General features: G+C 35.0%; 2 protein-coding genes across 2 annotated transcripts; both read left to right on the top strand.

Annotated features, from left to right (window-relative positions):
- Positions 1-9,258: 9,258 nt before the first annotated feature.
- LOC132039429 (uncharacterized) lies at positions 9,259-9,858 on the top strand. The gene has a single exon (XM_059429913.1). It carries the CDS (start codon positions 9,259-9,261, stop codon positions 9,856-9,858), a length of 600 nt encoding a protein of 199 aa, XP_059285896.1.
- Positions 9,859-10,228: 370 nt separating this feature from the next.
- On the top strand, positions 10,229-11,482 carry LOC132039428 (uncharacterized). The gene is made up of 3 exons (XM_059429911.1): positions 10,229-10,510; positions 10,600-10,650; positions 10,817-11,482. Exons 1-3 carry the CDS (start codon positions 10,229-10,231, stop codon positions 11,480-11,482), a joined length of 999 nt encoding a protein of 332 aa, XP_059285894.1.
- Positions 11,483-25,751: the final 14,269 nt, after the last annotated feature.

Below are 25,751 nucleotides of genomic sequence, written 5' to 3'. Positions count from 1 at the left end.
TACGGTATTATTACTAAGACTAATAACTAAGGTCTCTGTTTAAAATTCCAAAACTGGTCTCAGATCAATTTTTAGTTCCTCTTCCTTTAATGTCTAGGTTTCTGCATCTTTATAAACTTTATTTCTAGTTATGGTTGGTTTTTCCTTACTTCTGAAAATGAGAAAATGCCACATGGGGTGTAAATTGATCTTTCCTTGTAATTAATATATATATATCCATAAAAGTTATTTTCATACAGGGGTATCTAATGTGATTTGGTCTGGGATTGAAACATACGTAGCATGACATCAGACAGTTCTATACAAATGTTCAAACACATCTGGGTGATCTAGACTTTAAAAATTTGTCCGCAGTACATACCAAGTGTTTATATCATACTTTATCAACTTATTATGATTAATTATCTTAAGTGAGAACAAATAATAATCATGATTAAATAAAAGAAATCTATATGAAAATAAATGCTATGCTCTATTGATTTGGTGTAGAAATCTAATCACATAAATTTTTATCAGATCTATAATAGTTTCATCTTAATATTGTTAACCTTAAATCTTAGGTCATTTGTTTCACGTACAAAAGGGCCAGACACCAACAATGTTAGATGGGTAATTTGTAAAAAAGGGATATTTTTGGGCTACTATTCAACCTAGTTGTCATGCCGAATTAGTAACAAATCCTACCGAAGTTACAAGTTCACGATTAACTCTAACCGTAACTTGTTCTAGAAGCTTGCAATATGCCGGCTTCTATTACAAGAGTAAAGATGTCATTTATCTCGTTCGTAAACCCAAACAATTTCACGCAATCTTGAGTAGCTGTGACCCCATCCATTAATTTTTCACTAGTGTACTTATATTTAAATTCACACTCTTCTCATACAAAATAGTTGTAGGTTTAGTGGATTCGCCACCCCTTAACTTGAAAATTCTATTATCCATCTTTAAGTCCTTAAACTTGTACTTCTGTTATTTACACTCAACAATCTCTTGAAAGGCAACTACTCAATTTATATAGCACAATATGTTACAATTTTTATTTAGATATAAGTTATTTACAAAGAGTTTTAAAGAGAAAGGTGTCTTTTACTGATCCTTTATTTGGTCGAATGAACACATTTTTATTTCATCACCCAAAGCAACATACACCCAATAATCTATGTAAAAAGCCAGAAACCCAAAAAATCAAAGAACAAAAATCGACCACCTAGTCCTTATATCTCCTCTATCACCATCAGTCCATCATCCCCCTTATCCTATGCCACTTTTCTATGTATACAGTTTTCCTATCCACTCTCTATCTTTACAAGTTGCTTTCCTCTGTAAAAGATCAAAAATTCTCACTTTGCTTTCCCCTCGTATATGTTGTAGCTCCACTTGGGGCCTAGGTACATTTTGTCTCCAAACAATTTCATTTCTTGACATCCAAATACGGTATATCACTACAGCCAAGGTTGCCCAGATAAAGCTTCTACTAATCTTGCCCTGTATTCTTCTGGTCATTCTTCTCCACAGCTCTTGCACTTCTAAACTGCACTGTTGAATCTTGAGCCAATTGAAAACAATCTCAAGGCATTTTTTTGAGTATACACATTCAAAGAATAGATGGTTGATGGTTTCAGGATGTCTTCCACATAGAGCACACGAATTATCCTGACACAGACCCGTCTTTTTCTAGCCTTACTCTGGTAAGGAGTCTCCCATGCATCAGCAGCCAGAAAATAAAGCTATGTTTAGGGATAGTCACCCAGTTCCATACTGCTCTCCACCATGGTTGATGCATCCCACTTCCCATTCTTCTGGGCTTTACTGAACCTACAGAAAGTTTCAATTAGAAAAAAATGGTTCTAAAATTAAAAAACGACCGAACGGATCGTTACAAAAGGATTTAACTCCAAGTGTTAAAATAGCTTCCATTTAGTCTCTACACCTATATTTCCCTTGACCTCTATTTAATTTCGAAAACAAGATTTAACCTGAAGTTGCCTATTTTTGTTAGTTCTAGAGAGTTTCTATGAATTTGAAAATGATCACTTAATGAGTTTCAATACCAAAGCTCCATCCAATTAAGTCTGTAGCATCTATCAATTTTACCATATTCCCTTTATTTTTGTTTTGAGATCAGGATCTCGTTGTGATTTCGTTTCCGTTTCTTTCATTTATATTGAAAGCATTGAATTCAATAGATATTAGTTCCTATCTCGAAAGCGTGCTTTTTCCACTTTGATTTTCTTCACTATCTTCCGTAGGAGACGTTTTCTCGTCAAACAAAATATAATTTGATCATTTCGGAATTCACAATCCAATATAGATGGATATATATACCCTATCTATATGTCTCTCAACCTATCTTTTTGCCATTCATATGCTTGAACGGCCGAATCTTATTTTTTTTTCCACTTTATTTTACCTTTTTCTTACTTTTAATATATAATCCTCTTTTTTTCTATTGACATTGCACAAAAAGCTTTTCTAGTTAGTTTATTAAGTTCTTTTGCGTATCTTATTTTAGGTACAATTGTTAGTTGTTACCGTAAGTAAGTTGATCACTTCTTTCTTCTTTAGTCTTCCTTGATCCTTCTTTCCTTCCTATTTGTAACTCTATCGTCATATTTCTCAATTAGAATTTTAGTCATGAACATAGAAGTGGGAAGTTTAAAATCAACTTCATCCTGTTAGATGACGTATAATGTATCCGCATAGTACATTAATCATGATACATGTTTTGAGTTCCGTAATAAATAGAATCAAACGACATATATTTGAATCTTTATTTTCTAGATTTATATAGTAGAAATGATCTCGACATGTCTGATTTTTTTTTGCCTAAATTTCAACATCTTGATGTATAAATTATGTGATTAATCAATTCAAGATAATTCTCGAAAGATCTGTTAAATTTTAGTACTTGAATGTTTGTTTTTTCTTGTTTGTTGTGCTCTAAGATTGCACCAAAAGAAACAAGGTTTCCAAAATCCTCAACTCCTTATAAAGGAATGGGGAAAACAACCAAATCATAATTGCATCCCATGTAAGTGAGCAAGAAATTGATTTCATCAATTACTTGGTGGCTCTTATGATGAAATTCCTATAGAACCCCTAATGCCAGAACCCATTTCAGGCACTCCATTTTCCAAGTAAGCAATGTGCTAACTTCATATACTTGGAGTTTTCAAATGTGACATATAAAGAATGGAAGGAGTGATAAGCTCAAATTACACCTAACAAATAGCGTAAAGCGGTCACTGTCAACTATAGTAACCCAACTAGGTTGGGGTCGAATCCCTAGGTTACTTTTGTAGTGTATTACTTGACTCTAGTTGTAATTCTTATTCCAGTAAGTTATAAAAAAAATTTGTATTTCTAATTGCTATCTTGACTTGAAAATTACTTTAATTGGATAAAAGAATCAAGGTTGTGTTCCCTTTTGATAGAGTGTAATGCTACAGGTGTTAATATGATATATACTCCTAATGGGTCGTTGTATGGGATGCATTTAATCCCTAAACGACTCTCTAATATTTCCTCTTTATAATTTTCTCAAATGTAAAAGGATTGAAATGAAGAGCGATTAATATATGTCATGTAAACTCCTCTTATCCCTAAGTGAGTTTATTATTAGGTGCCATCTTTTTCATATATTTGGTTCTGAAAACAAATTTCTCTCTCTTCGCTTTGGGAGCATGTTAGCATAACCTGTGCCTCTGAGATCGTCCATGGCCAAAGGGCGGGGACGAGGAAGAGGACGACGAAGGAAAGAGCCACTCACGGCATTTGGCAAGTCTGCTGAACCAAAAACACAATCGGTGGATCGAAATAGAGGAAAGCAAGTGGTCACTGCTATCCCGGCAATGGACCAAAATTCCTCGAGTAATAAGAGGCAAAAGGAGAAGACTCCGACGACGATTAAAGAGAGTACTGCAACTTTCTCCTCCAAGGGGACTGCTCGAACCCTAAAAATGGGCACGGTGACTCCACAAGCTATAGCACCGACCAGGACTGAGATAACCCAATTGCAACAAACCTAACTCCTGAGGCGAATGAACAAGGACAAAGGGATGAATCCAATTATACCCGGATGCGGCCAAAATAAAATTACAATTTCCTAATTTCCCAAAATTTGGATGAATTTATTTCTTGTTGTTTATTCAATCGAAGTGCAAAAAATGGTATGGCGCTATCTTATATCCCCCCTAAAATTGTAAATGGAAAAGTTGTGGTTAAAATGGTGCAAGCTGAAATTGAACAAGAAATTGAGAAATGGAGTAGAGCACTAATCGTTTATGTGGTAAAGCTAAACTAAACCTAATGCATATGCATTAAAGCGAAGAGATTCATAGGCAAACATTATTAGGCATCAAGAAAGAGAGAACCAAGAAATTGATAGTAAAATCATGATAAACCTACAATTAAACACGCATTTTGACTCGATGATGAATTTCACAGGATTAGAGATACCACCGTGGGTTACATTCCCAAGCTACCAATGAATTTTTTTTTCGGGTTGCCTTACTGCGTGAGTAGATTGGCTATTGCCGTTGGGATACCCTTATATGTAGACGAATGTACTACTAAACAGACAAGAGTATCATATGCTAGAATGTCGATTCAAACAAATGTTACTAAGCCACTACCTGATGCAGTTACCATCTATGATACAAATTGAAGAGAACTTGAACAAACTATAGAGAGTATGACTGGAAGTCGGAGTATTGTGAAGCTTGTCATCAAATTGGCCATGTATGCGTTAACCTAAACAACAAGATGTAACGACTCGTTTGGTCGTTATAGTTCTTTTTTTCATTTTCGCTTCGTTCTGAAAACATTGATTAGCTCGCTTTTTTACTCGGAATGGGAAAAACGTTGATATGCATCCCACGGGGTGCGTAGACCGATTCGGGCAACTTTGGTGAAAATATAGGCTTAAAGTGAAAAAATGGTTGACCCAACGTTGACTTTTGGGCAAACGAACCTTTTCGAGTTTTCAAATGTGACGATTTCGAGAGGTCCGATGGTTTTTTAGAACTTATGTGTGTATTTGGTTCGGTTCCTAATGCACTTGGGTGCATTTCGGGACTTGGGATGGAAATTTGGAATTAAGGCACCGGGGGATGGCTCGGTTAACGAGACCTCCGTTAGGAATTCCGAGGCCCCAAGCGCATTCGTAGCGCATTTTTATATGGGACTATGTGTCTGGTATGTGAGCAGATCGCCTCCGAAATTAGTCAGAAAATCGGATCGAAAGAAAATCTTGGGTTTAGTTTACTTCGGTGTTGTGCCGCTTTGGCGACACCGGACATCGGGCGTGGGAAAGAGCCACCACGGCGGAGCGGTAGCCTTCGTTGAGCGGTCAATGACTTTAGTCATTGCCGAGCGGACCAAAATTCCTCGCGCCAGGTGGCCATGATTAAAGCAGTACCGGCGGTCCCTCCAGGGGCCGCCGAACGACGGGGAAACGAGCGATGGTAATACTATTAATGAAGTAACCCCAATTAAAAGCCAACTCCCGAGACCAAGGACAAATGATTTTACCCCCCCATTTCGATAATTAAGCTTCGAAGAAAATATGGCGCTCTTAAGGATATTTGGAGGAAAATCTTGAGGTAATTCCTACTCGATCTTCATTCTTCCTTTAAACTATAATCATGTTAAGATTCCCAAAACTTCTCATGTGAACCCGAGGTGGTAAGAGTTTAGAAAGAGAGTTTGGAATGATATTGTTCCTAGATTGTAAATGAGTAAATTGGTGATGTTCTGCTAGATATTGACTAATCTAGGCTCATTAATCATAGATCTTCCACTTTTAACGTTGAGTTTCGGATTTAGATATTTAGGGTTTATACCCAATTTGGGGGTTTTGCATGAAATCAGAATCTAGGCTAATTATTGAGCTAAATCAGCAATTAAGGGTGGGATTATGATTGCCTAGTACTTAATTTGGCATTTTGCCCACGAAATTCTAGTTTTGCCCTTGTGGGCCCGTTTCCCCAATTTCTAGGGTTAAAATGGACCTAATTGATATCATAGCAATATTAGTATCATTATTCATGATTTCTAATATATAATTCGATTATGCTTAGACTACTTTAGTTCTGAGCTTCAGAGGAAGGGCAAGGCAAAAGAGTGACTTGTTGGTGTTGCGGTTCGACAGTTCAGGTAGGTTATGGCTTACCTTTAGTGAGACTTTGTATAGTGAATCACATACTTAGATTATAATGTCGGAGACAACATGTGAACCTTCGGGTATGAAGTTGGGATAGATATTGCCTTAGATTGGGTCGTGATGTGTGTTGGGACTAGCCACCCCGTTATGCGTGCTTAATTGTTCAATTGTGTTGGCTTGATGCCATGTATAGTTGGTAATTATCGACTTTTGTCTTGTCGTCTTGATTTGGATAGAATTGACATACCCATGGTTGGTATTTGTACTTGGATATATTGTTAGCATACCCGTTGGTCATTAATCTGTACTTGACTTATTGATATATGTTGGCATACCCACCGATGGTTAATTATTCGTGATGTGATACTTGTTTGGCGCCCACGAAAATCTAGTTGTGGTTCTTGTGATATTGAACTTGATTGATTTACCTATATGCATTGCACGCATTCTCTCATGTTCATGCATGACCGATATTGTCGGTGATGATCCGGTTATCGTTGATTGAATCAAATTGATATTTGATAAACTCTTTTACTTGAGTGACTATGCGATCCGACGTCACCCCGTACGCGTGCTATTTTTGGCATTGTTGTTGGTAATGGCCGATTCGATGTTATTCCGAATCGTTGTTAGTGCATTGACTCGCGGGTCCCCCGATATGGTCTTGCCCACCGGAGACTCCCCCGGCGAGCGTAGTACCAGGATATTGAACAGTCCCGTGCGTCCGCTAGGCAAAGATCCATGACGGGTGGCACTTAGACTTCGCGAGTCACGTCCGGCTATTTTGGTGCTACCGAGACGTCGATATTTCCGTTCGGAGGCGGCGCGAAGGCTACAATTAGTGTACACCTCGTTTGCATGGCAAAGATCATGACAACGCATTCATACCATTATTGCAATCGCATTGCATTATGACTTGATTGAGATGTTGTGATGATTGGATATGACGTGATTCGTTATGGTGATGGATCGTGAAGATTCTATCGTGGTGTTGGATTGGATCGGATACATTCGAACTTGACAAATTTGGGTTTAGATGCTTCACGTAGGCGATGATGGATATCTGTTTATGATTATATTGACTTATACTTGCTAGATTCCTTATTTATCTGCTTTATCTTCTGAATTGTGTTAACTATACTTAGTCGACCGATGATGCCTACCAAAATCATCATTGATTATACCGAACCGCATTTCCGCATTCTTTTATGTAGCACCAAAGTTGATCTACTTCTCTGACCCGTGGCTGATCGACTCTTCAGCTTCCACTCGAGTTTTTCAGGGTGAGCATGGCGTCCGCTGATCTTGAAGACTCTCCTATTACTTATGTCTTGTTTTCCATTCCGAGACATGATTTGAGACTACTTATGTATTATTATTCGTACTTTTTAGTATTTGGATTTAGATGCTCTTGTATGACAGCACCAAATATTGACCGTGGATTCATTTACTTCCGCATTTGTTGATATTATATTATATTATATTTGTTAGACTTACGTTTTTTTACTTTCTTCCTCTATTTTTTTGTTATTTTTGAATGTTGAGTTAACAGTTCGCCTACCGAGATGGGAAAGGTAGGTGCCCGCACGACTTAATGAAAATGATTCGTGACACAAGATAACCCTCAACATTTTGAGCAACCTAGAAGAAGAAGAAGAAGAGCTAGAAGAATTCCACAACCAAATGCTGAACAACCTGTTCAAGCAGCTAAGGCACTTGAGCAAACAAAGGTAGTAGTACACAATACATTTTTCTAAGTGTGGAAAGCTAAGGAGGGAGAAATTGATAAGCAAGGAGCAGAGGTAGGTGAAAGTAGCAACAACCCTTTACCTGAGAGACAGATGAGTGTAGTTTCTCAAGAGCAAAAAATAACTCCTGTACAGACTGTTCCTCAGCAGCCTATAATGGTGTCAAATGCACAACACCAAACTTTGAATGAGGTACAAGTGACCAAGCAGACCTAATAGGAGCAACAACCTCTTATACAACCTGTACAAACAACTTAGCAGATTGCAATGCCAGCTGGGCCCTCAAATGCTCAGATTACAGCACCACTTGAGCAGGCTAATAGGAGAGACATGAGGAGTCCTATACTTACTTTCTAGAGGAGTTCCCTGAGCTATCAGCAGCAACAACCAAGCAAAGGAAAGGTGCAGGAAAGGATGGACAGGTGAGGATACTAAGTAACCCACTGAGAAGTGGGAACCAAACTACATCATCATGACTTGGCTAGTGTGGAATGTTAGGGGGATAAATAAGATATATAAACAATGAGAATTAGTAGCTTACATGAGAAAGAGGCACATCAAATTAGCTGGATTCCTTGAAACAAGAGTTAAGGAAAATAAAGTAAAACAGGTGAGTAGTGCCATTCTACAAGGATGGGGAATACAATGTAATTATCAACATGCCCATAATTGGAGACTGTGGTTAGTATGGGATACTACTATGTATGTAGTGGATATACTCAAAGTAAAGGCACAACTTATTCATACAAAGGTGAAAGACAGACATTCAGCTTTTGAGTCTGTGTTGACTTTGGTGTATGAGTATAATTCACTGGAACAAAGAAGGGCACTATGGAGTAGTTTGAATGACATAGGACAAACAACTCATATCCCTTGGATAGTTAGTGGTGACTTCAATGCCATGATGTACCCCCAAGATAGATTATTTGGCAATCCCCTAACCCCTACTGATCTTAAAGACTTTAATGAATATATGCACAATTTACCATTTGAATAAACTGCCTTGGAAAGGAGACTATTATACATGGACTAACAAGCACCAAGGGGTAGATAAAGTATGTAGTAGACTGGATGGAACCTTGGGAAATGACTTATGGATGCTGCAATGGAGCCACATACACACTGAATATGACATGCCACTGTTTTCTGACCATAATCCTATGCTCATCACTATAAAGACATCTAATTGGGCACCTAAAATCCTTTTTAGATTTTGTAATGTGTGGGCTGAACATGAAAGATTCAATAATATAGTCACTAATGGATGGCACACTCAGCAAAGTGGAGAGAATATGAAGAATATTTGGTAGAAGCTTAAAAATCTCAGAACTGGATTCATGGATCTAAATGCTACTGAATTTAGAGGAATTACTCAAAATTGAGAAACCAAGATATGACCTCAAAGTTGTGCAGAAAACAATAAGTATTCAGTACTCAGACCAGTTGCAAATACAGGAGAAAAATATCCTCCAACAATTAGAGAAGTGGTTGTTTTTAGTGGAAAGTGCAATGAGGCAGAAATCAAGGATCAAATGGATGAAACTAGGGGATCAAAACACAAAATATTTTATAGTTGTAGTGAAGGAGAGAAGCACTAAGAAGCAGATATGGGAACTTCAATCACTGAGTGGTACTAAGCTAACTGCACCTGCTAATATTCAGGATGAAATTATCAAATTTTACAAAGGGCTAATGGGCTCAGCTGCAAATACACTGCTTGCAGTAGACAGAACTATTATGCAACAAGGTCTCCAACTGAATCATGATCAAAAAATGCTACTATGTGCAGAAGTCACTGAACCTGAAATCAAAGAAAGCCTATGGTCTATTGGTGAGGACAAATCCCTTATGGTGGATGGATATAATGCTTGCTTCTTCAAGAAGGCCTGGGAAGTTGATAAAGGGGATATCATCCATGCTGTTAAGGAGTTTTTTGAGACAAGCTAATTGTATAGAGCTATACACTGCACTGCTATAACACTTGTGCCAAAAACTGAATGTCCAACTATGAAAGAATTCAAGCCAATTGCCTGTTGTACAGTATTGTACAAGATTATCTCAAAGTTCTAGCTACCAGATTACAAAATTCATCTCCTCTATTATCTGCAATGCTCAGGCTGGGTTCATTCCAGGCAGACAGATTGCTGATAATGTGATCCTATCCCATGAACTGGTCAAGGGATCTACTAGAAATAACACCTCACTTAGGTGTATGATCAAGATTGACCTAAAGAAGACTTATGACTCGGTGAAATAGATATATCTTAAATAGGTTATGGAGGGACTTGAATTTCCCCAGAAGTTCATGAGGTCGACTATGGAGTGTGTAAAGACTGTGCATTACTCAATCATTATCAATGGTGAGCCTACTCCTCCTTTTGATGCTACAAAGGGACTTAGACAAGGGGACCCTATATCCCCTTTCCTATTTTCCATTGCTATGGAGTACCTAAGTAAGGGATTAAATTCACTGAAAAATAACTCAGGCTTCAAACATCATCCTAGGTGTGCAAAACTAGGGATAACACACCTTAGCTTTGTTGATGATCTTATACTATTTGCTAGGGGTGACGTAGAGTCAACTGTTGCCTTACAAAAAGTATTTGAAAAAATTTCTACCTCCTCTGGTCTGCAAGCTAATATGGAGAAGAGCTCTGTCTACTTTGGAGGTGTGCAACAATCTATCAGAGAGTAAATACTCCAGCAGTTGAGATATGGGCAAGGAGAAATGGCATTCAGGTATCTGGGAATTCCTTTATCCACCAAGAAGATGTCCATCTTACAATGGCAACCACTTATTACTAAAATGGTTGCTAGAATATCTTCCTAGACTGCAAAACAACTTTCATATGCTAGCAGAATTCAACTTGTGCAATCAGTATTATTTAGTATGCATGCTTTCTAGGCACAACTATTTCAAATTCCTTCTAAGGTGATGAAAGCTATTGAGGCTCATTGTAGGAGTTATGTGTGGTCAGGGATGAATTCTATCACTAAAAAGGCCTTAGTATCATGGGACAAGCTTTGTACCCCCAAATGCGTAGGAGGCTTGAATCTGATTAATTTACATGTGTGGAACAAAGCTGCCCTTCTCAAAAAGTTTTGGGATCTGGCCCACAAACAGTATAAAATGTGGATTAAGTGGGTGCATATGTACTACTTAAAAAATCAACAGCCGGAGAACTTCACCATGCCTAAGCAGGCTAGCTGGATGCTGAGAAAGATCTTGGCAACACAATCTACTCGGAATGAACTGCATCGACCATTTAAAACCGGCAACAGTATAGTGAGGCAAATATATTTACAACTCTTGGAATATAATGTGAGAGTGCCATGGAAATGTTTGTTGTTCAAGAATGCAGCAAGACCTAAGGCTATTTTTACTTTGTGGCTTCATATCCAGGATAGGCTCCTTACTAAAGATAGATTGATAACATGGGATGTGAACATTGATCCTAAGTGCATATTCTGTGATGCATTCCTGGAAACTAGAGATCATTTGTTTGTTCTTTGTCCCTTTGCATGCTCTCTTTGGACTAGACTATTTGCTTGGCTACAAAAAATCATCTAGGACCTATAAATTGGGTCAACCACCTGCAGTGGATAATCAAAAGAAGCAAGGGGAAATCTCAAGATGCACAAGTGATGAAAATGGTATATAATGAAGGTGTCCATGCCATATGGATGGAGAGAAATCAGAGACAATTTGAACAAGTGAGCAGATCTATGGAAGTATAGAAAAAGAGATGGCAGTTACATGCAACATCAGGGCACCAACTATTATTCAGCCAGTGGCGGACCCAGAATTTTATACAAGCGGGTTCAATTAATGAATAGGGATCAATGGTGATAACTAATAATGTAAGCAACGTCGAGCATAACAAGCTAGATTTGCCCGATGTTGTTTTATTTGTTCTTTTTTTTTAGTAATGTAACATCAAAATAAAGTTATTTTAAACTCCACTCTTTTTTATTTAACAAAATAGAGAAATAAATTTTGAAAAGAATCACAAAAAAAAAAATTACATTCATTATTAAACAAATCTATCTAATATAAAAAAATTACTTCAACAAGAATTTAAAATTTAATCGCTCTATTTAATTAAACAAAATCATTTATAATTATCAGTGTTATTTACGAACGAAAGACAATACCAAAATGTTTTAAACAAAACAAAAATTATATAAAAATTAACTGAACTAAAATAAACTACAACCTATATATAGTTTCAACGAATATAGTTGCATGTTGTAACAAAAAACTAAGAAACAGAGTACCAAATTCAATTTATAAAAAGTTTAACATTTGTTTGAACTAAAATAGATTTTAGAATATTATTATTGAATTTGAGTAAGAAATCAAACTATAAAAGATGAAATAGAATAAAGAAAGACAATATAAAAGTAATAAATTTTACTAGCTAGCAGTTGACTAGCATTAATTGAATATAGCTGGTCTAATGGTCAATTATTTTGTTTTCTTTCCGTAAAATGGTTGGCCAATTGCCCTGCCTAATACATGGAGTACTGACCCAAAAATAACAAAAAGCAGCCTTTGCAATGTTATAAAAAGGAATCGATCCTGCGTTGTCACTGTGGATTGAACCCACTTGACCATTGCTCTACGCTGAAGGCTTGTATCAAGTGGATTCAATTCTTTTATATAGTCAGATTTAATAATATTTTTCCTTCTATAAACAATAGATTTCCGGACGAAGTGGGTTCAATTGAACCCACTTGACACCACGTGGGTCCGCCCCTGTATTCAGCAACACCTACAACAATGCATCTTCTAGCTACTAGATAGGGCCCTATAGTCTATGTGTAGCCCTGCTATGACCTTAACAGTTGCACCCTCCTTGTTGGGATATTGGATGCATGTTCTAGTGTACCCCCCCCCCCCTCCCAGCAGGATTTGGCTAGGTGTTTTCTTGATTTGAGGCAGCAGACTGTGTCAAGTCTAGCTATGGTACTGCAATGTTCAATTTTGGCAATTAATAAAGCTAAGTTAATTACCAAAAAAAAAAAGTGAGTTTATTAAACGAAGGTTAACGCGAGTCTTGTTATTTATTTCTACCAAACCCTAGCTCACCTTCCCAAGTAAAAAAAGGGTTTATGGCATAGGTTCGTGTTTGTAGCCACCAACCAACTTTAAAGCATGAGAAATAAATAAAACCAACAACCCCTTATGCATATATTCAATGTTAAACACCCATTAACATAACACCCATCATTGGGTTCACAACCTTAGTATTAAAATTAGCTACTCATATTTTCTAGTACAAGACAAAATAATAAGACAACATTTAAAGCTTACAATATGAAGATGACAAGAAAAGTTGGAATATTCTTCTAGAAAGCTTTCACAATGGAGTATTCAATGCTCCTTACAAGTAGGACAAGTTTTAGAAGCTGAATAATGGATAAAAAATCCTAGAAAGTGCATTTATAGCCTCCAAAATTCGTGCACAAAAACTAGAAAAAATACCCCATCGGGCCAATCCGCGCCGCATAATCAACCGCATTTGGTGATATGTAGCGCGTTTCAGTGTTTTTCCAACGCTGAACACGGACTAGAATGTGGCACTGGTGCACCAGTTTGCGACGCATATTCGGTTTTGCGCCATATTTCAGTTGCCAAATTTCTGAGTTCTCTGTTTCCAATATGCATTTGACTATGCGTTCGTGTTTTACATTCTGTGCCGCATTTTTTCACTTCCTGCTTTGATTTGACATTTTTGACACTTTGAATAATTTATCCCTACAAAACACAAAACAACTAAGAAAATGAGAACTTCATGTAAAAGACATCAAATGTGTCGTAATTCAGTGGCACATCAAGGAGATAAAGATATTAAGAAAAATTCAAGAATTTAAATAGGATTCGTGAAGTTGAAAAAGGGAAAAAATGCAAGGATCAATATAGAACATAGAAATTCAAGAGCGGCGGATGCTATTGCTATCCCTGTGTAGGTTGCAAAAATAACTACCAACAATCCTGCCTTTTCATTGTGTTTTTGAGATTATGAAGTCTCACAGAAACAACTGATTCAAAGATAAGTCTAGAATTTATGGTGTGTTGTCTATTTCATTTTTTTCTCCTTTTCGTTTTTGTATTAGATGATTGTAGATAGTCCCATTATTTTTCATATAAAAAGGAAAAAGATAAAGGAGTAGACGACGCACTATGATTTCAAACTTATCTTCGAACATATCATTCTGGTACCTAAAAGAAGACTCACAAGAACTTAATAAACTAATTAGAAAAGCTCGTACAAGAAAATTAAGGAAGCAAACAAAGGCAAACAAAGATAACTTGTGCAGTATCAAGGGAAAAGGAAGATTATATAGTAGAAGACGTAGAGGGGCGTAATGAGCATCACGTGCTAAATGCACAGTTGATGAGCTAAGATCAAAGTAAAAAAGACAACTCCAAACTTAATGCATGTTATCTAAAGGCTGATCATATTTGACCGTTTAATTCAAAAACAGATTCAAAAGGGCATCACGAGAAAAGTTCGTCTCTCTTTTCTTGCTGAAGATTACTGAAATGAAACAATCTATATTTAAAAATAAATTGTCTATTATAAATCAGGGAAAAATTAATTGAAGAGAAACATTCTATATTTAAGAAGAAATTGTCTATTATAAATTGGAAAACGATTAATTGAGAAGAAACAATCTACATTTAAGGAAGAATTGACTTGCTATATAACTGACGAATTAATCTTGTAATTCTAAACAAAATCAACAGTCATGATGTTATATGTGTTTTGTAAAGCGTGTAAAGCCTTTGAGACTTGATACCACACTTGTCTACTTTTTTGTATACTGATTTATGGGCATGCACATTGCACGTCTATCCCACATTAATGAACATAAAAGTTTAAGAAATATAAAAGCGAATCATATCATAAAAGATAGCCAAAATCTTCTCAATAATAACACTAACCAATTTGACCTATATGTATTACGTATTCAAATTTGTTTGAACAAGAGAAGGAAAAAAGAGGAAATGTAATTCAATTCTTTTAGATACTTATCTAAAAAATTCTATCCATCTAGAATATAAACCGGGACATATCTCGCCCATAAATCTATTTTTCAAATCTACTCTATAAGAATATGTATGTTTATTCATATCAATTACTCAAAAATTAATTTTGGGGAAAAGAGACTCATACAAATTAACTATCTATCATAAGCCAAATTTAAGATGGCATTATGAGGATTTTTAGTCTTTACTCTATCAATTAAGCTATTCCGGTTATTTTCAATATAGTATCTTATTTTATTAAGGCGGAATAGCTTGGTAGGCTCCTGTACTTATCCATTTTTGTCATCCAAGTGTTTGTACTCTATGGAATTTCATCTAGACCCCCGAACCTATTCAAAACATGTATTTTAAAGCCCTCCCACTGTGCGTGTTCTTCACTTGCCTTACGTGGGTGACACATCAGATCCATGTCATTAGCCACGTCCTTTTTTAATTCATCCATAAATAAACCGTTTATCCTCTATTTCCTTATGTAGATAAACGTTTTAAAACTAATTTCTATATGAAAAATAAAATTGAAAGAACCAGGAGATGGATTTTGCAGAATCTTGTCCGAGTAGCCATTTTATTCCAAAGAATAGTTTTGCCGAGGGTAATCACCACCGGACTCCCACCAAATCCAGGTCGAGAACCACCCAACGAAAACCTCCCCCTTTTTGTCATCATGGCCTTCATCTCCTCTGATCTTAAAATGTGCAGAATACCATATAATCAGTCCTCTCCACCTTCTAAAAGGTAAACCCAGATTAAAAAAAATGGGGTTCACCACGGTTTGCCACTAGTAGGCCGTTACCATCACCATTGAAGGGCACCAGTGACCCCCATACCCAAACCCCTTTCCTCAGATTACCTCAAAATTCCCTCATCAGACCACAAGAGAAACTCGCTCCACATATAGTAATCCTGGCCTACTATTTTGGAGAGGAAAATTAGGGAATAAATGAAAAAAATATACAATGACAAAGGAAAATAAATAAGAGAAGGGATGGGGAAGAGAGAGTAGGCGTATTGAGAAGCTTTTCTGATGGTGGTAGTGATGGTGAAGAAATTTATAAGGAATGAATTTTGCCGTTGCTATTTCCTCGCTCAGAGAAGACTTCTTCAACGGAAACTCCATTACTGTTGGACCAAACACCAATTTTTGTTACAATTTTGTGTTTGGGCATTTGATTTTAGATGCGTCTAACATGCTTAATGTTTTTCCTTTTTTTCTTTAGATGAACTGGGTGAAAAGAACTCTAGAGTGTTAGAACAAGGATACTAATATCTTCCAATTGTTAGAACAGGGATAATAATATCTTCCAACTGCTCGAACTGAAATATCATAAAATTGTTAGAAAACAAATGATAATAATATTAGAAACCCAAAATAGGACTTGTTTGGCTTAGAGGCACGTCAAGACGTTTCTTGAAGATAGTTGGAGTCTCTCCCACAAGCAAACGGAAGAACAAATGACAACTCTATCTTCGGGATTCAACTAAGCCATACAACAAGTAGCATTCAAGAACGTTGCTCTTCTATTCTTGAATCTGTGATTTCACCTTTTGATCAATGTCTCTCAAGTATTTTCAAGGGGAAGTAGTTTGTGGGTTGCTTTTATTTCCAAAGAAAATAAGCACTATTTATAGGCTAAATAATTCTTTGAAAATAAGTTCTTTCATCAAAAGAAGACAATGAATACATTCATGCATTCTTGAAATCAAGATGTACTTGTCCAAAAAACTAAAACGTATTAACTTAATGAAGATGAAACTTATGAATTCTTCAAAATCATTTCATATTCATTTACTTTAAGAACAAAAAACTAAAACGTATTAACTTAATGAAGATGAAACTTATGAATTCTTCAAAATCATTTCATATTCATTTACTTTAAGAAATAAATACTTTTATCAAATACGTTATTTAAAAATTTATTGAAACACTTGTTTCAACAATCCCCCACTTGTTTCAAGAAATTTTGAAAATTTATGAGATGTTAATCTAGTAACATGCATCAATAATGGTGTCATTTGGACCTGAAGCATTAGCTAGTGAAGACTTTCTAAATCCTTGACTACGTAGTGAACGAATCTTGAACTAAGTAGTTCATTGAATGAAGTAGAAAAATTTCCACGCACGTTACTATGTTCCGGTGAAAATCAATATCCTTTGACACCTTAAGGCCATGTTTCTTGAATCCTTTTATCTAAGTGCTTTATGATTTCCCTGCTAAAATCTTATTGAAGCGGCCTCCTCTTTGCAAACTTTGCATACTCCGACCAAATAGTGAATGAATTCATTAAGAGAATTTAATTTCATCCTCCTTTGCAGCAAAGTGTCGGTAAATCTATCAAGAATATTCCTACATACTCTAATCGCTAGACTTATTAAGAGAATATAATCTCATTCTCCTCTGTTGTAGGAATATCGGTAATCTATCAAGAGTGTTCTCACCAACTCCAACCGAGATCGGTCTTATAGATATATTAAGAGAAAAGAATCTCAACCTATGCACATCTACTCAGTCTTTTAGGATTTGGGAATTTCATTGATGTGCTCCACTATTGTAACTTTACTTGTTTTTCCCCTTGAACCTAAAATTACATCATTAGGTAGGGTTCCCATAAAGTACAATTAATTTTCGATAGGCTTTATTCCCATTCCTTTACAAATTTTCAGCAACAATTATTTGTCTAAATTTTAGACAAAAAACTGCTAAATTGAACCGGGACTTCACATATTAAAGGGAAACTATACCATCCTCCAATAATTTTCTCCCGTGATTGCGCGTGAGATGAACTCGTCTCGACTTGCTGTTGTAACAATCACTTGAAGCTCAAAATATAGAAGTTTTATCATCATAATATATAGTCAAAAAAGATGGCACCGACTTACTCCATATCGAAATACATAGCGTAAGACTTCTAACCCAGATAATTTCTTCTCAAGTAGAGGGTATAACTATAAATTTGTATTCCATCAACTAGTCGTCATCAATACTGGACCAGTTCAACGTATCCGCCAAAGATTTTTTTTTCTTTTTCTTTTTCTTTTTCTTTTGGGGGCTGACATAACAAAATTTATGTCCTTAAACTCAACAAAATTATATTAGAAAATCCAGTCTACTATTGGCTTTTGAAAGATAGTCGAATACCTCATACTTTCAATATTCCAAGAGCTTTCTCATCATCTAGAACTCAAAAATCATATTGTTGCTGAGTATAATACACCAAATTCATCATCTAAATTCATGAAAGGCCTTCAACTTATAATGGAATCAATATTATTTTCTCTTGATCTCAAAATAATATTCTAACTTTCAAGTATTAAAAAGATCTTTACAAATAATATATTTGTTGACACCTAATTTTTGACCTCCCATAATTTATTTTAACTATTCAAAACCTGTGGATATCAAACGGAGTGAAGTGTGTATTTTCTACATATCAAAATGATTTTATAAAATTATTTAGATAATATTTCGCCATATTTGTTTAGCAAAATAACTTCTATAATATTATGAATCATTTGGAAAATAATTTACATATTTTCAAGAAAAAGTAATATGAAACAATTGTCTATTTAATTTTTAAAATTATCAGAAAGCCAATTAACAAGCATTTCACTCCAATTAATTCAAGGGATCTGATTAATTGAATGAATTAATCATTTTACCCCTCAATTCTTAATTTTGCATATTCAATATGAATTTGTACAAATTATTAGAGTTAATCATAATTAATCAAGTGTTTAATTATGGTTAAATTCGATAAATATTTACTATATGGCTAATAGTGGCTACAATTGAAATAATCAATTGTCAGGTTTAATTACGCTTTACTGAAATAACCAATTTTCATGGTTTTAGTCAATTAGTGTCATTATTTCAAAACTAGCCTTTAATTGCTAATTATTTTGATTATGGCCATAATTGAAATAACCAATTCATGGTTCAAGACAATTAAGGTCATTAGTGCAAAATCATCTTGTTAATGGTTTAATCGTTTAATTATGTCTTAATTTGGTTATTTTTGTAATATTGTGGTTAATAATCAACCCTTTTAGTTTTGCCCATTTTATTTTGCCTGTTTTGCCCTTTATGTATATATATACACTATATATATATATATATATATATACACACACACACACTATATATATATATACGTATATGTATCAATTGTGTGTATATACATGTAAAAGGCCTCTTTCTCCTCTTTTTTATTTTGGCCGAGTCCAGGCCCAAATGATCCAGACCCGACCCAACGGAGACAAGTATATATGGCTAAGTCTTCAGCCAAATGAGACCCCTAAGGGGGTCATTTGCATTGTTGCGGCTAGGGTTTCTATAACCCTAGTGCCGCCGCCTTGTCTTTCCCCTTTCCCTCTTGTCCCATCACCGTTTAGGCATACTTACAGAGGAGGTAGGTGTGTACAGGCGTCGTTATGGTAGAAAAGGGATGAAGCATTTATTGCATCGTCCTTTTCACGAAATTTCCTCCACCAAATCCCATCCGAACACGACTTAGAGGTACAATCATCCCTTTCTTTTCATCATTTTCATTTTTACTTTGCGTGCAAGTTAGTCCTTCACATTGAAATCCTCAATGCCCATTGGTTCGTTGGGAACCGAATGGATCGAAGAAAATCGGCTCAAATCGAGTCGTTTGTTGTTATTTTGTTTCACTCCTGTTCGTTCATTTTGAAAACAAGTGAAAATTTACAAAAATCAAATGAGTCCCACATCGGGAAATTGGGGTTTTCTCTCTCATTTTTGGGGTTCTATGAATAGAACCAAGTTTTGCATTTTAAGGACATGGACAGATTCGGGGATACACCTATAAACGTATATTTTGAGGATGTATACTCAAGATTAGGGTTTCAACTAAAATTTTTTACTTAACTTTAAAGGTTGGGTTTCTGAGTTTAAAAATTTGTTTTCCTTTGTTTCTTGTGTGGTCTGAGTTTGGATTGGGAGCACAAGAGGTTTCCAAGTTCATTCTTGAATCGGCTGCGCATGAAAAAGGTAACAATTTATCTTGTTATTGCTTTTTTTTTTATTTTGCTTAGTTTAAGGGTTAGTTTATATGCTGCTTAGTTTTAGTTTATATGCTGCTTAGTTAAGTGTTATGAGATTAATGTCCTACTTAGTTCAAGTAATTAGTCATGTTTGTCTAATTCAAGTAATTTAATGATGTTGTAGTTGTTGTTGTTGGTTTTGAACTTTGGGCTTTATGGTGCTAAAACCCCTTTACTGACTTCAAGTATAATCATGATAGAATGAAATGAGATGCTCATATGAAGTTAAAATACGATATTGTCTCAATGAGTTAATCACTTAGTTTCAACAGTTAAAAACCTAAAAGAAGAGAAGAGGATGAGAAGTTTGATATGACCCTGGCTAGATTCTTTCTCATATGAGTCTGTTAGTGTATGAATCATGTTGGTTGGCATTTGTTTGTCTAGGCTAAGATTCATATGAACACCTGAAATGATTTAAGTCTATTTACCAGTATATGTGAATGTCCCATAATACTCTTTAATGTGCTTGTTGATTTGATTGAATGAGTCTAAAAGGTTTTAACAATTGTGAGTGCACTTAAATAAGTCTAAATATGATTAAAAACACTTGAAGGTGTCTGAATAGACCTGGTTGTATATGAACTTGCTTAGGTCTGTCTGAATATGTTTTAGTTTTCCTAAACCTATCTGAATATATTATCTGAAATGATCTGAATATCATGGCCTGTTTATTATACATTAAAGTAAAACATGGAATAAGTAGCGATTCTTAGTGATAGTGTGTGAACCAATAATAAAAAGTAGACTCAACCCTCTTGCCTTAAGCTCTAATTTGGTTTAGGTGATCAAAATAAACTAAAAAATCCTAGGTTGAGTTAACTAAAAAAAATAGAAAAAAAAGGTGTAGGTCGCTAACTCGTGTCAATGTTGATTAACTATGCTTAATTTGTACCTCAACCTCAAATGGAAGTTGGTATTTGATTTGATTTAAGGCGATTGTTTGGTAGAGTCGTAAGTGATCATGAACAAACCATGAACCACTTGACAGTGGAAGAGCATTTTTAAAAGGCACCTCAGAGAGAGGATGGAGAAGTACCAAGTTCCACTTGGTCCATAGTATCTTCCTCCAAATAAGAGGTGCCACGGCATACTCCATTAGTCCATGGGATGTATGTTTGCCTTTATCATTACATTTGACTCCTCAAACTTCATCATTATGTCAAAGGTTAAAAAAATGAAGTGAGTACATTAGGTATCTAAACAGACTTCTAAAGTCAAAAGAGGAAGTGGTCCGCAATAGTTTGACTGGTTTTTATGGGAATATTAACTAGACAAATGGAAATCTTGGTGATTAAGTCATTGCTTTAAAAGGGGTATTAAAACATTAAACTCTTGGCTCTGTTGGGATTCATTGTCATCCTGTTTCCTTTATAGCCTTGATGGAACTGAAGGCCATAACTATTTATGTTATCTGAGTTATGATGTACATGAATCCTGCACCTCTTTTTATATGCACCTTTTTCCTGTTGAATTAGCTGAAGTAGAATATGTGCCTTTATGTCATCTGTTATTATTTGAGTTTGCTAGATCCGACCTATCTTGTACCATTTGGCCCGGTTAAGATTGCTTAAGTTGAAATTGTCTTGCGTCTCGATTCCTTGATTCCTAAACTCTCCTTGTGATTATGGCTCAATCCTTCTTGATTTACATATCACTGTTAAGTTCTGGGTACTGTTTGACTCCATGAATGTATATTGCTATGATCTTACTACTTTGCTAGGTCAACTGTTACTTGAGTAAGGTCATGTGTTTTCTTTTATATTGTGAAACTGCTCCTTTCTCGCAGTGTGTAATTGACTAGTTTAAGTTCTCACTAACCTCTGTTATAATTATAAAGTTTTTCCTAAAAATGTGTAAAGATTTACCTAGTAGTTGGTCAAGACATAAGCCCGAGGTCTAAGTTAATGATTAGGTATACATAAAATATACAACATTTGATAAAGAAGAAGGAGTATACATATGGTATACACCAGCTATACATATCACCTGTGTATATCACGATATATCAGGGGTACATCTAAACAAGTTAGCTTTACAAAATGAGTACAAAGGGAGATAGAACTCATTAGGCTTTAATTTCAGCCCAAATATAGACTTAGCAGAAATCCGGGCCTAGCCCATCACATTTAGCACAAGAATAGCCCACATCTATACTTAGCCAAACAAGGGGCTCGGGCAGAATTGTTAAAGTGTATCGATGGCCCTTTTAGGCCCAATTTGAAACTAAACATGTGTATATGTGTGTTTGTTTATGCATATGTATGTTATATATATATATATATATATATATATATATATATATATATATATATATATATATATATATATATATATAATAGTGATAAGTTCGATAGTATAATTTCTAACCGGTTTCCCCTTTTTGTTTCTCCTCTCCACTGTATGGCCACTTGGGCCGATTCAAGCCAAGTCTGTTGGGCCAAGGCCCAACAGACCACTTCTTTCAACAATATGAATGTCTGGGCCTAGGGAAATGGAAGATATATAGAAGGAGTGCATCGAAGGCCCAACCATGGGTGAAAATGGCCAACTAGGGGCTTGGTACGCCCCTAGCCTATCCTTTCTCTTTTTTATTATTATGTCCTCTTATTTTTCAAATTGTTGTATTGTATTCATGTACTCGTAAAAACTCGTATTATAATGGAATCCTTTATGGTTGAACTAGACGTCTTAGGATAACTGTACTTATGTCGTTTAGTCGACTTTAGGTCCCAAACGAATTTCAAACAAACCGGTTTAAGTATAATGTTTTCAAAGTTCGAAAAAATAACGAAAATTGATTTGTGATACAAATTAATAAGCAAAGATAAAAGGAGTTTCAAAAATGTCGAAACAAAAGATCACATTTTACAAACTGTGCACAAATTTTTTGGATAAAAGTTAAGCCAAATTTTGCTCAAGCCCAACAATTAAAACAAAATGATTTTAAAGAAAGAAATAAGGCATACGGGACAAAAACGTTTTGGGACAAAAGCCCCCCTCACCTATTTTTTTTTAAAGTGGTAAAATAATAAGGATTTTTTGGCCAAAGCTTTTTTTTAAAAAAGAAATAAGGCATCTTTTGGGGCCATCTTTTAAAATAAACATCTTGATAAGCCCAAAAAACGAAAGTGTCTTTACAAATTCATATGAAAAACAGATTTACAAATAGTAAAATTAAACCACTTTTTACAAACCGGGCTTATTCAAATAAGTGATACGCATTTGTAATATGAAATTTAAGATAGGATGTTCTAACGCACTATACGGACGGACCCGAGACAAAGCGTGTGATTTAAAGGGATAATAAATATACTTACACTCTTAAACCAAAACTCTTTTACTTCTTTAAACAAAATACCTTATCCTTATATATAAAGGAACCTATTCTTATGTGGATATTATAAGTCCTATCTAAACTAAATATTATAAATCCAATCTAAACTACCCTATATATAAAGGGAATATATTCAAATCTTTTAAAATCAATGATATGCAATCCAATGATTATATTTTATAAAGCGGAAAATAAACACCAAATAAGCAATTTAAGCAGATAATCACTCACCGGAATTTGAAGGTCAACCATATAGTACAGATCCTTAATACTGGGGTGCGTAACACCTTCCCCAGGGAATCATCAGAACCCTTACTTAGAACTCTGGATTACGAAAGATCTTTCACTGTATTTTGAATAAACCCTTCACTACTGCATTTCCTAATTTCTTAAAAATTAGGTGACGACTCTTTTTCAAAACAAAGTCCAAAAGAGCACCAACAAACTTGTAGTAGCTTCCCGAGCGCTAACCCCGCCCGCGAAATGCGAACCGTAACAATATTCATATCACTCTACAAACTCGAAAGTATATTTTTCATGATATTTGTACACAACATATATGTATACCAATTTTCATATATAAATATGATGATTTTAAATAACACATATCATGTCTACTAACAATCTTGAAAACGTATCTTGAATAATCACCGATGAAGGTGATAATATCTCTTTTCGCTATGTGACAAATAATCCTTCTCATAAATGTTTGTGTAAATTAATCTCAAAAGTGTGAATTTTCTTTCTGCTGTCTTGAAAGGTTTCTGAATTATCTTGCACTTATTACAAGTAAGATACCAAGAACATGTTTTTTTTCACAAACAATAATTCATCAATGATTGACCAAGAGTCAAATGGATCTAAAATTTACACGATTCAGACGTTCATGCCCTATATCAAGAAACTCCATAATATAAGGAGAAATATTTTCATTTTGTCACAATCTCAAAATAATATTTAAGCTTTCAGGTATATATATTATCTTTTCAAATAATATGCTTCATATTCTTTCAAGAACTTGAAATTCACATTTTGCAATTTTATGCATGCAACATATATGTATATGCAAATCAATTTGCACATTTTTTCATCTTCAAAGAAATCATATGTTATCTCTAATCATGTGCATCATTTAAGATTATCACAAGAAGGATCATCTACCTAGCATTAGATTTCACGAAGAATCACAATAGGCAGAGAATAAATAGAGATTAGAGGTTAGAAGATAAAACCCGAATTTCATTGACAGCTTTCCTTTTGATTATGACTTTGGTATTGTCTAATTGGTCATCTCCATAGTCAAAGTCAACAAAATAATATGAAATTTTGAGATCGCGTTCTGCAACACTTGATCCCAAGTATTTGGCTTCTATCCAATGTCACTTTTTAGGCTACGTTTGATAATTCCCCATCTACACATCAACCAGATCTTAAGGAATCTTCAAGATTCTTCTATGAAGTAAAGGTTTTGATGGACCTTATTCCTTCAACATTTCAAGTCATAGTATATAAGTATTGACTTTTGTTTTCTTTTCACTTTTCCACCTGATAGAATTTTCACAGAGATATACGCTAACTCTATCATATCCCCACTATTTCATTTTTTTAATACATTTCATGTAACCTAATATGTGACAAGTTTTATCCCAATGAATTCAACATACCAATTGAATTCTATGTATCTACACTTTAATGTATGTATTTGTTACTCGGCCCATAGAGACAACTATCTTCAAATTGTTAGAACAAGGATACTAATATCTTCCAATTATTAGAACATGGATAATAATATCTTCCAATAGCTCGACTGAAATATATCAAATTGTTAGAATACAAATGATAATAATATTAGAAACCCAAAATAGGACTTGCTTGGCTTAGAGGCACGTCAAGACGTTTCTTGAAGATAGTTGGAGTCTCTCCCACGAGCAAAGGAAGAACAAATGACAACTCTATCTTCGGGATTAAACTAAGCCACACAACAAGTAGCATTCAAGAACATTGCTCTTCTATTCTTGAATATGCGATTTCACCTTTTGATCAATGTCTCTCAAGTATTTTCAAGGGGAAGTAGTTTGTGGATTGCTTTTTATTTTCAAAGAAAATAAGCACTATTTATAGGCTAAATAATTCTTTGAAAATAAGTTCTTTTATCAAAAGAAGACAATGAATACATTCATGCATTCTTGAAATCAAGATGTACTTGTCCAAAAATCTAAAACGTATTAACTTAATGAAGATGAAAATTATGAATTCTTCAAATTCATTTACTTTAAGAAATAAATACTTTTATCAAATACGTTTTTTAAAATTTATTGAAACACTTGTTTCAACATAGAGATGGGGAAGTATGACGGTGGGCGGGGGAAAAAGTTGAAGAAACC

The sequence above is a fragment of the Lycium ferocissimum genome, chromosome 12 (genome assembly GCF_029784015.1).
Source record: "Lycium ferocissimum isolate CSIRO_LF1 chromosome 12, AGI_CSIRO_Lferr_CH_V1, whole genome shotgun sequence".
Lineage (NCBI taxonomy): Eukaryota > Viridiplantae > Streptophyta > Magnoliopsida > Solanales > Solanaceae > Lycium > Lycium ferocissimum.
The sequence above is the reverse complement of the archived record's forward strand: the minus strand, read 5'-3'. Positions and strand labels throughout refer to the sequence as shown.